At 45.9% G+C, this 12,789-nt stretch overlaps 1 protein-coding gene across 1 annotated transcript in view; it reads right to left on the reverse strand.

The window, feature by feature from the left end:
* UBE2H (ubiquitin conjugating enzyme E2 H) overlaps nt 1–12,789 on the reverse strand; it is a 93,512-nt gene that overhangs the window by 8,644 nt on the left and 72,079 nt on the right. Inside the window, exons 3-5 of the mRNA XM_082256598.1 lie at nt 12,288–12,362; nt 3,389–3,428; nt 2,954–3,006 (exon numbers count right to left, since the gene is read on the reverse strand). Coding sequence (XP_082112724.1) covers nt 2,954–3,006; nt 3,389–3,428; nt 12,288–12,362 — 168 coding nt within the window. The remainder of the gene's footprint in view (nt 1–2,953; nt 3,007–3,388; nt 3,429–12,287; nt 12,363–12,789) is intronic.

Genomic DNA, 12,789 nt, shown 5'->3' on the forward strand with positions numbered 1-12,789 from the left:
AAGGTGAACGACAAGACAGAGCCGCCAGTTCAGACACCATGCACGCAGTAATGGACACCAAAAAAGCCACCTTCTGAAACAACGTAAGCAGGGGAATCTCCCTAATATTTTCAAAGTGAGCCTTTTGGAGAACTGACAACACCAAATTGAGGTCCCACGGCGGCAATGGAGACTGCACTGGGGGAACCAAGAGTCTCATGCCCTGTGGAAAGGTATGCACCAAGGAGTGTGTGGCCGATGGACAATGAAATAAAACCACCAAGGCCGAGACCTGGCCCTTGATGGTACCCAAGGCCAGGGGCTGCTCAACCCCTCGTTTGAGAAAAGCCAAATTCCGAGTCACTGAAAAGGAACGAGGATGAACTCTGAGGGATACACACCAGACATTGTACATCTTCCATGTATGATGGTAGATCTTCCCAGAAGTAGATTTTCTACAGTAGCTCTTAACAGCGTAGGATTCAGGTTTTAACAGCGTCAGACAACCCTCTAACCTTCAGCACCTGGCTTTCAACAGCCAGGCCATCAAGCCAGCAACTGTAAAACCGTATGGAAGATTGTCCCTTGGGACAGCAGAGCAGATCCCTGAGAGGAAGTCTCCAAGAAGCATCAGAGACCAGATCGGCATACTTAGACCGGCGAGGCCAGTCTGGAGCCACTAGGATGACTGGAATCCCTTCTGCCTCGATCCAGTCTAGACGTCTCGGCAGAAGCTGAAGAGGAGGAAAGGCGTAAGTCAGACGATACTAACTCCAAGGAACCACTAGCGCATCTGTAGCATACACTGATTGGTAGCCTCGACTCTTCCAGAGCCCCTGGACACATTCCAACCAAACTCCCTCAGCGTTTGCAGAGTAATCTTAAAGTTGTCCAACAAGGCAGTCGAAGACTCTGCTCGTAAGAGCAGTTTGTCCAGGTACCCCAGTACCGCGATCCAACACTTTTATGGAGACCCGAGGAGCGGAGGCAAGACCAAAGGGTAACACCATGAATTGATAACGTTTCTTGCCCACGGCAAAGCAGAGGAAGCGCTGATGGGCGACACATATTGGGATGTTAAGGTAGACATTCTTGATGTCAATGGAGGCAAGAAGGTCACCCTGATGTAAGGACACCACCACCGTGCGAATGGACTCCATTCGTAACTTCTGTACCCGCACAAAGCAGTTTAGCGCCTTGAGATCCAGTATGGGACGAACATTCCCCTCCCTCCTGGGATTTGTAAACAGGTTTGAGGAAAAACCTTGAAAACTTTCCGACTTTGGAACCGGAACAATCACCCCTTGAAGTAACAAGTCTTGCACTGCACGGAGTAAATTCCTTAATTGTCCCACCTGTCCTGGATCAGGGAGGTCCGCGGATGCAGAACACAGCAAAGACACCCCACCCCAGATACGGGTGAGGGCACCCCTTCATGTGGAGGAAGGTTTGTCCGCAGGTCTGGCAGAACCCACTCGTAAGACTTCCTTACCCTTGGAAGCCTGAGGGGAAAAAAAAAAAAAAAAAAGTACTCTTTCCCCCTGTGAGGCCTTTTCCTAGGAAGCTCCAAACAGGCGATCCCCACGAATGGAAGGTCGGACAAGGCCTTTTTTAAAGCCTGGTCCGCAGACCAGCATTTCAGCCAGATAATGTGCCGCAGGAGCACTCAGTCTAGAAAGCAGGGTAGCAGCATCCAAAGAGGCATCACAGACAAACTGTAGCCCTGAATCTCGGCCGGTTCAGCAGTGACCGGTCGAGATTAGAACCATGTATTATCAGGCTGATTGATCAACAACAATCATATGATCAACTCAGGTACAGCCAGCATGTCGCATTTTTCATGCGATTACTGCCAGTGGCTGTAGCTGCAAGCAGTAATCACTGTGTTCTCCCAGCAGGGACAGGTCCTCCGTGCCCCCCTGCCAGTAAAACACCATAGCTCCATGGGAGGCAGTCAGTCAGTGTTGATGGGGAAATTGAGACTTTTTTTCCTGCAATCGTGGTTACAGGAAAATAATCACACCATCTATGGTCAGCTTTAGCCACGCTGCAAATCCCAGCAGCAAGAACCTGCCGATTCCGCAGGTTATGACAGCTGTGTGTGGATAGCTACTGATACAGTGCAATAGCTGGCTGTCAGTGACTGCAGCCATTTGTGATGGTTTGTACAAGCCAGACAGAGATTAACTGCGTTGACCGTGGCTAGATGCCAGTGCAAATGAAGCCCTATTCCCCATCGTGCGCTAAATGCCCATGCAAATGGAGCCTTATTCCACTGTTTTCAGGATCTCATCTTCTCTGGAGCAGACACTAAGTGTGAGCCATATGTATAAGAGGATTTACCCTCTTAGTGCACCCTATCTAGCTGGCATCTCTTAGATCTCCTTTCACAAAGATGGATAACATGCTTTATTTGGTCTGCTCTGCAAATAGTGTCTTTGTTTACTGTTACTAGTGCCTGTTAACACCATCAGTGTTGTTTTTTGTATTACCCCTAATAAAATCATTTACAACTATTAACACATTATCACTCCTTAAATAACACATTATCACTCCTAAAATAACACTAGCTTCAGTCTGGTAATAACGGTCAGTAGGTGTCTATGAAGGAAAGCAGAGGAAAAGGAGTAATTTGAGGTGGTGACAAAACACTTCATGAGCTAAAGTCATCATTTATGAGGCAATCAGGTTTTAAACAGTTTAATCATCATGTCACAGAGAAATAAGGATTACACATCTTTGTGAAATTTGTGTTTGAGAGTTTAAACATGGTCACAAGATTAAGAACCAGTAAAAAAGCAACTCATTGATTTTAGCGTACAGACTGCTGGAACGCAGAGCCAATGGGGATATATACACCAGAACCACCCTACCTTACTATCTGGGAATTTGTTTTCTTGAATGTGGCCCCTTAGTTTAAAAGGATATATGTGCATGCTTTATTTTATGATAAACTTCACAACAAGAAACTCACCATAAAGAGCTGTCCAGGTTTGATTGATGACATCTAGACACACTGTACCTGACCTGTGGAGAGATGGATCCTATTAAAAATAAAACTGACACTGTACCAATTACTTCTTTACAAAAACAGATAATTTCATGATCATATCACAATAAATTATACTCAGGAAGCACCACTTGGAAATTTACACATTTGAAATATCGTGTTTAGGCATAATTAGTGGTTCTGTGCAATGTAAAGTGTCAGAAACTCTCTAGTTAGAACAACATTTGTAGCACAGACGTGAATATTTCCTTATCTTGCATTACCAGCTGCACTTTAACCAGATATATCATTCTTAGAATTTACAGGATATTGCAATACTGCTCTTCAATCTGGCTGTGAATTACTGCATTGTCTGAGAGTTACACATTTGATGTTATAAATGGAAAAATGGTAACTTACGCTTCATCGATATTAGGATGAAATATTTTGTTCATAAATCCTAAAAGAAAGAGCAAATACCAATTAGAAAAAACTTTCTGTTGAACAATAACATGCAAGGTACATTAATAAATGCCCTGGTATTTAAGGGGTTACAGAAGCTCATGGCTGCTACTGCAGCTATGAGCTTGGAATGGATTTTTAGAACCAGTGATGGGCTTTCAGCTAAAATTGATCTGGGTGTCCCGATCACTTTTATGAGGCGCTCCCCCACTGTCCATGAACCCTGGTAAACAATTTGAATATTGAGAGCAGGAGAGGTTTCCCAATGGTTCCTGTGACTAATGAACCCAGAAGAAACATTTATTACCTCACTGCGAGTTCAGAGCTCCCATTCCCAGACTACTGTAGCAGCCAAGTATGATCTGTACTTGATTAGCTGCAGTCAAAGGCAGGGGAGTCATTGGGAGATTCAAAAGATCCCTAATGTTTCCATAAAGAAGACCGGTGACGTGCCCATACTATCAAATAGGGTGCCTATTGGCCCTCTTGTGATAGCAATAAGTTAAAGAAAAAAAAAAAAGTGTTGAAGAATTCCAGGCAATATTTTTCCAGCTTGGACCAATTAACTAAGCATATACCATAGCTAGCCAATAACCCTGCAAGTTGGAAATCACTGAAGCAGACACCACTACTTCAGTGACCTCCACTTGCTTCTGGGTCCCTTGCTGACTGGCCAGTCTGATGCCTTGTGAACACAGGAGGTCAGCTGCTGGGCACAGGTACCATTCAGGGAACGCCTTGCATTTTCTGAATGAATGCAAAGCATTCTCTGATTAAATGAGAGAGTGCGACAACCCTGCAACTCTACCTTGTCCAATCAGAGATTGCTTTACATTCATACAGAAAACGCAAAGCATTCTCTAAATAGAGCCCTTGAGGAGTTGCTGACCTCTTGTTTTCACAATGCATCAGGATGGCTGCTCCACATAGAACTTGGAAGCAAATGGAGACTGCTGAAGTAGCTTTGTCTGCTTCTGAAGATTTCCAGCTTCCAGGGACTTTGGTCAGAAATGGTACATACATAGTTACATTGGTCCAGCTTGGGCCAATTTAAAAATATACTATACCTGGAATTTTTCCTTAAGAAATAAAAAGGAAAAGAAAAGAAATGCAAAAACACACCAGTGCACAATCCAATGCAAACGGACAGCACAGGGCACACACGTTTATGTAATATTTTCAGAATAGGAGCTACAGTAATCCCCCGCTCCATCGCGGTTCAGTTTTTGCGGTCCCGATAATTCGCGTTTTTTTTTGTAATGTTATTTTACAATATAAAATCATTAAAAATGAAATATTTGTGTTTTTCATAGCTCTTGCTATGTCTCTCAGTATCTTTTATGTGTTTAAATGAGTTTCTATTGTTTTAAAAGTGTGTTTAAAGACCTTAAAATGCTTTTACACGTACAGTGACAGTAAAAAAATCATGCCTACAATGCATTTTAATAGGGGTTTTCTATTTCGCGGAATTTCACTTTTCGCGGCAATGGAGGGGGGTTTACTTTTATATGCACATAATTTGACATATTCGACATCTATTTACTCAATGCAATTCTATTATCCATTTTACAAAAAAAAGGATAGATTTTTTTTATTTACTCATTTTAGCGCTTTTTCCTCCTTGAAAACATAAATTTGATAAACAGCTGTGTAAATATGGTAAACTACATAAATTGCAAATGCCAATGTTCTTTTTTTCAGGGTCATTGCTTTGAGAATATACACAATATTAATAAAGTCATAAATTGTTTCTAGCAAAAAAGCAGATTCGAACATCTGTGTTAAATTTTTTTAAAGTGCCGAGTTGCCCTGAGTTTTGATCTTTGCACTGCTGGTGATGCACAGATTATACCGTATATATGCCAGTGTACAAGATGACTTTTTAACCTTAACATCCCCCAAAAATAAGGGGGGGTCGCCTTATATGCAGAGTAAAAAATGTGAACCTTAAGATAACTCCAGGTTAGGGTTAGGACTACTTTACATAGTTGGTTTGGGCCAAGATGGCCCAAAACGAACGTCTCTAATCTGTCAGCCCGCTGGATGTGTGGTAATACTGTATGTACCGTAGCTTCAGGCTCATACCGTATACCGCGTTAAACCAATCACGGCGAGTGAGGTATTCTCTTAATGAATACAAAGTCTGCTCGGTTACAGAGAGCTGGGCTGAGGTTACAACCTCTGACTCAGCCAATCGAAGCTGGCTTTGTATTTATTAATAGAATACATTGCTCGCTGTGATTGGTTTAGCACGGTATACTGTATGTAGCCGAAGCTACAGTGCATACAGTATTACCGCACTTCCAACGGGCTGACAGATTAGTGGGTGTAAACAAACAGCTGCTAGACAAGACCCCATCATGGCTCCACCAGCAAGAAGTGAATATGAAGCATTTTGAAGGAATTTAAGTAACAGTAAGTCATAACCGTTTTAAATCAAATCCAATGTTTGAAATTGTGGGGGGAGGGGAGGTAGTCTTATACAGCGAGTATAGCCCAAAACCTATGTTCTAACTGGAAAATTAGGGAGTCGTCTTATACGCCCAGTCACCTTATACGGTAAACATTTTGGCATCAGAAATGCAAAAAATTTGATTTTTGTACGCTCTTAATATTCAGAACCATGGGGTTATTTCGCCCCATACAGGAGTAGGACACTAAGCAGAAAAAAAAAAAAAGGACTTGGCTATGCCATTGGGCAGTCCTAGCTGTTATGCATCCCCCTCCCTGCTACAGGCCTTCAGTTTAGTAACAAGCCGTGTCAGAAGTATGAAAACTTCATTGAAGGGTGGGGGTGGTGTGCCCGTCAATGAACTCAGTGAAATGGATTTCAGGGTACAAAAATCTATTTTCTCTTTTGTTCATTGATGGACACAGCACTTCGTATTCAGAACTATAGGAATGTTCCTAAACTAGGGTAAAAAAAAAAAAAAAAAAAATCCCAAGACTAAAAAAACACAAGAGCCAATCAGGTAACAGGAACTCTACAAAAAAATAAAAAATAACTGGAGCCCAACCTCAACAATACACCCCCAAAGAGGGAAATACCCTCTAAAAAGCAGCCTGCAAAACCTTGCGACCAAGGGAAGCATCCGCAGATGCCAACAGATCCATTTTGTAGAAACTAGTGAAAGTGTGCGCCGATGACTAAGTGGCTGCCTTGCAAACCGGAGCCACCGACAACTGATGATGGAAGGCCCAAGAAGCACTAAGAGCCCAAGTAGAGTGCTCCGTTACAGGGAAAGGAAGAACCTGACCCTTGATAGAATAGGCCTGAGTCACTGTCTGTCTGACCCATCTGGAAATGGTTTAAGAAGAACCAGACAGCCCTTTTCTTGGCCTGTCCTTGATCACAAACTGAGTTTGAACTCCGAAAAGACTCCGTAGCTGTCAGATACACCCGAATCGCCCAAACCACATCCAGGGCATGCAAAGCAAATTCCTTGGGATGAGCAGGCCTGGGACACCGACGGCAACACAAAGTCTTCATTCAATTGTAGTCAGACCATTCCAGGTAGGAACGACGGCGTGGAAGAACCACCTTATATTTGTGGACCACCAGAGGGGGGTACGATAAGATAACACCGCCAGTTCTGACACCCTGCGAACAGAAGCGATGGGCACCAAAAAAAAGCTACCTTCTGAGACAGCATAAGCAGGGGAATCTCCCAAATGTTTTCAAAGGGAGGCTTTTGGAAAACGGAGCACCAAGCTCAAATCCCATGGCGGTAGAGCTGATCAACACCGGCGGAGTCAGGTGTCAAACCCCTTGAATAATATGCACCAATAAATGTGTGGCTAAAAGGTTCACTTAAAGAAGACCGCCAAGGCAGACTCCTGCCCCTTGATATTACTCAAGGCCAACTTCTGGTCAACACTAGGTTGAAGGAAAGTCAAAATCCGAGTGTGATCACCGATCCGACTGACACCACGAAATGTACGCTTTCCACGTACGATGGTAAATCTTGCTCAAGGTAGACTTCCTAGCCTTCAGCAGTGTCCGAATCACCAACCCAGGCAAACCTCTATCCTTCAGCACCTAGCTTTCAACAGCCAGGCCCATCAAAGCCAGCAACTGTAAAGCAGCATGGAAGATCAGCCCTTGGGACAGCAGGTCCTCCCCGAGAGGCAGTCTCTAAGGGACATCGGCGACCAATTGCATCCAGACAGCGTACCAAGACCAGCGAAGCCAGTCCAAGGCCACCAGAATGACCGGAATCCCTGCGGCCCAATCCTGCGCAGAAGCTGCAGAAAAGGCTTGATAGGAGAAAATGCATAGATCAGACAATACTGGCCCAACGGGGTCACCAGAGCATCTGTGGCGTCCGCAAGAGGATCCCATGACCTTGCCACAAACCTCAGCGTGACGCCAACAGATCTACCTCAAGGGTGCCCCACAGCAGACATATCATATGAAACACGTCCTGATGAAGGAACCACTCCCCTTGGTCAAACGCCTGCCGACAGAAAGTCCGCCTGCAGGTTTTCCACTCCTGGAATGATTACAGCGGAGAGGGATGGAACAAAACGTTCTGTCCACCGGAAAATGCTGGCTACTTCCAGAGCCGTCAACACACTTTGTTCCACCCTGATGATAATAATCATCAAAATAAGCCAGCGTTGTGGCATTGTCTGACTGGATACGTACTAGGAGCCACTGGAGCTGATACTTCCAGTGATCCAGACACAGCCTGATCGCCTGAAGTTCCAAGACAGTAAGTGTTAGTCTGGATTCCTCCAGCCTCCATCAACCCTGAGTGGAGCTCAGTCCCAGGACACCCCCACACCCAAACAGAATGGCATCCTAGTGACCATTGTCCAACACAAGGGGAGAAAAGAAAAAAAAAAAAAAAAAAGATTTGCCTTGCCGCAGAGTGAAGACCACAGACCAGGGAACCCCTGGTTTCCTGGTTCAGCCAAATCTGATTGTCCAGAGACTTTGGACACTTGTCCTGTTTCAACAGGATCTTCCTTTGGAGGGACCTCATAAGGAACTGAGAAAACGGAACTGCCTCGAAGGTAGACACTATCAGGCCCAGCACCATGCAAGTCCGAGGGAGGACCACCTGCTGGACAGCAATAGATGTACCGCAGCATGAAACTTCTGGAGTTTGTCCAAAGGAACAAACACTCTGGCTAGAGCTGAATCTAGAGTCATACCCAGATAATCCAATTTCCCAGAGGGAAGCAGGGCAGACTTCTGGTAGTTTAGAAGCAAACTGAACTCCTTCAGGGTCTGTATAGTGATCTCCACGTCATCCATTAAGGCAGAAGAGGACTTCTCGCAAGAGGAGGTCGCCCAGGTAGAACAGCACTGCAATCCCCTGCTGAATTAGCAACTCTAGAACCAGGGCAAACAATTTTGTGAAGACCTGAGGAGAGGAGGGGAGACCAAAGGGTAACGCCACAAACTGATAGTGGTCCTCTCCCACAGCAAAATGGAGGAAACGCTGGTGTTGGGCACATATTGGAATGGACAAGTAAGCATCCTCTATGTTGATAGAGGCTAGAAAATCCCCCTGATGTAAAGATGCCACTACCTTGCAAATGGAATCCATTCTAAATTTCTGTACCCGCACAAAGCAGTTCAGGGCCTTGAGGTCCAGAATCGGACAAACCTTGCCCTCCTCCTTCGGGACCGTAAACCGATTTGAATAAAAACCTTGAAACCGTTCAGATACCAGAACAATCAATCCCTGAAGAGCGCTTTCAATAGGTCTGGGGACAGATGTACATGAGAAGGAAAGAACCTTTCCGGAGGGCAAGAACAACACTATCTTGTAACCAGACAATCACTTCGTGGACCCATTTGCCGTTTACTAAGGAGGTCCATGGGCCCGGATACCAACTAAGACATCCCCCCCACCCCAGGCATGGTTGAGGGAGCACCTTCATGCCGATGGAATCTTGCCCGTGGGTCTAGAAAATCCCGCTCTCGTCTTGCCAGACCAGGGCCGCTTGGAACCTCCCAAGGAAGGCTGGAAAGGTTTTGAATCTTTGTCAGTGCATCCTAAGGGACAAAAGCTGTGTGCCAAGAAAGAAGAGCCGCGTCTGCAACAAATTTCTTCCCCTTTTCCAAACTGTGGAAGAAAGGTGCTCTTCCCCCGCCCCCCAGTGAGACTCTTGATGTCATCCAGGGTACCCCCAAACAAGCGATTGCCTTGAAAGGGTAAATCAGTCTAAGCTTTTTTTTTTAGAAGTTTTGTCCGCAGACCAATTCTTAAACCAGAAAGCACGCCTAAGCACCACTGCCGAAAACAGATGGCTTAGAAATCAAGGGAGCCGCATTGAGAGAGGCATAGCAGCCCTTGGACCAACTGGTCTGCTAAACGCAACAAAGGCAGGGGGAATCTGCTTACCCCCAAGATCATGGAGCAAAAAAGTTTAGCCCACTCAGTGTTTGCATCACCAAGGCAATGACCAGGACCAGTCTAAGCGCCGAACCAGCAATAGTGAACATATTGCGAGCCACAGACTCCGCCTTTCTGTCAGCCAGATCCTTAAAGGCTGGGGATTCTTCTACTGGAATCATGGTTGCCTTATTCAACCTGGAGACAGGAGGATCCACCACAGGTGGGACAGTCCACTTCTTGAGCAATGACTCTTCAAAGGGGTACCTCATGGCAAAGTATTTAGGAACTCACAAAGGGACGTTTTGGACGCTCCCAATATTTATAGACAAACTTGTCAAAAATGGGAAGAATAGGGGAACACCTTTGCTGTGCGAGATAGCTTGTAGGTGCCAAAAGGGATGGCCATCTCCGCAGCCGCTTCAGCTGCATCCTCTATCTTCAGAATCTCCCGCGTAGATGTAATCCGTGTCAACCAGCGCATTCTCGAGCCCAGTCACAGCTGTGGAGGAATCATCCCAACTATCTCAGAAATCAGGAAGTGTGGCTACAAACCCCGCAGGGTGGGCTATGTCTGCGGCAGCAGTACCAGATTTAAGATCTGGCGAGACAGGGGACACTTTCTGGTAGCCTGCCGCCCAAAGGCCACCTCCTCCCAGGAAACAAAAGACTCCAGGACTGCCGTTAGGGCTGGGACTCTGAGGGACCTGCTGCCTCCGAGAGGGGAAACATGCTCCTGAGACTCCACGAGTTAAAACGGGGAAACCACCAGCAAAAAAATAAAGCATCTAGCACCGCTAGGGGACTCACCCACTAAAGGCACCGCACCCGTATCACCACAGGGGTACCCAAAAGAGCATCCCACAACCTGCAGCAGAGAGAGGGAGAGACACCACCAAAACTCACCACCCCAGAGTAACACCGGTCTGCACCAGAGATAGCCAGTATCCACGAGCGGCGTCCAGGGGAAAAAGGAAACCCAGAAGTCAACACCAGGGGAAAGGGAGGAGCCCCACCAACATAATCACCGCCCAGAGGCTCCACTGTCATGGCAACCGCTCTCAATGCATGCCGCACCAACCAAAAATGAGGCTCCCAGGGCCCAGGAAGGAGCCCATGCCACATCAACAGTGGAAGGGGGACCCGGCACAGGATCACAAAAAACTTTCAGTGCCCACCCCTAGCCGGAAAGTTCATCCCATCGGCGGCATGCCCATTTGCACCCTCCACCAGTGCAGTGCTGCACACCAGCCCCATCCACCTGCCAACTCACAGCACTACCCCGCAGAGGGGGGGTTACAAAGATGGCCCACAGGGAACACACAAAACCGATAGGGGAAGAAGAGGAACCCGCAGGTCTGACCGTACCTGGGTCCACCCCACACCACATCCAGGGGGAGAGAGGGGGACATCTTATTCGCCATAGCCACTGAACCGGACGGGCACCACTCCAGACAGAACCCCTCACCATCGAAATGGAGGGCTGTCCACCAGGAGGAATACTGTGAATCGGGCCATGACTCGGTAGTATGCGACTTCGCGAGGCATTTAACTCACAGGCCAGCCCCCGTCCAGTGGGGCTAAGTCACGGCTGACCCAGCCCAGGGCTCTGGGCTGCATGCGCTTGCTGGCAAGACTAGGGAGACCCTTGGATCTATCCAGCCTGTCGCCCAGCCCAGCAGTTGATTGCAGATCTCACAGGAAAAACAACCAGGAGAAAAAAAAAAAAAAGCCATTTAAACGGAACAAAATATGCCAGGACCAAAGATCCTGGCAGGAACTAGGTACTTGCTCCTGACTAGGCAGAAAAAAAAACTGAAGGCCTATAGCAGAAAGGGGGTTTTATACCAGCTAGGACTGCCCATAGGCTTAGCCAAGTCTTTTTTCTGTCTAGTGTCCTACTGCTGTAGGGGGTGATATAACCCTATGGTTCTGAATATGGAGCACTGTGTCCCGTCAAATGAACAAAAAGGGAAGAAAAATGTATTGGCTTTAGATAAAATGGAGGTGGTTTAGAACGGGTAAGCTTTTTTCTGCTGTGTCTCCACTGAAGAAATTTTTTTACTTTCCGTTATGTCACTGGGTTAAAAAGGTACATGGAAACTGGGACACGGATAGCAATAAAAATAAAAAAGACTGGTCCTGGTCATTGCCTTGGTGATGCAAACACTGAAGGTTCTAACTCTTCCACTATCCAAAACCTATTTTAAAATTATGACTGCCTGTGTTCTATATAATATTCATGGGCCAACAGGCAGAGCTCCAATGTCCTTTTCACACAGTTAGCAGGTTATCTTTTACTCATTTAAAAAAGGTACACAATTACTAGCAGTATTTCATTTTCCTATCCTGCATAGCTGCTTATAGCTTTCCCCACAGCCTCCGTCACAATTGTCAGCAAGCTGATACAATCAACAAAGCTCCAATAGCGGCCTAGTCATACGTCTCATATTTAAGTATCATGGTTACAAAACACCGACAGCCAGGGAAAGCTTAGTATTACCAACCTATAGAAGGAGATTTAAAAGGATATTTATCAGGAAGGTCCACTCTAACTTTCCACACGCCACCTTCATATGGTGCTGCCATAAAATATAAAACAAAAGGTTAGTAAACAGTACAAAAAGTACATAAAAAGGTATTCACAGGCTAGGTAGAAATAATGGGATTTTTGACTTACCATAAAATCCATTTCTCTGATGTTCATTGACGGACACAGCTCCTGTCACTCTTGACCAATGGGTTTGCTGCCCACTACAGGAGTAGGACACTAGGCAGAAAAATAATTTCTGGCTACACCCATAGGCAGTCCCAGAGGGTATACTCCCTCTCCCTGCTATAGTCACTCAGTTTTGTTACAAGCAGTGTCAAGGGATTTATAACTCCACAGAGGGGTGGGTGCTGTGTCCATCAAAGAACATAAGAGAAATGGATTTTACAGTAAGTCAAAAATCCCATTTTTGCTTTCGTTCATTGATGGACACAGCTCCAGTAATTCTTAACCATTGG

This window comes from Pelophylax lessonae, assembly GCF_965119305.1.
Source record: "Pelophylax lessonae genome assembly, chromosome: 4".
Classification (NCBI taxonomy): Eukaryota; Metazoa; Chordata; class Amphibia; order Anura; family Ranidae; genus Pelophylax; species Pelophylax lessonae.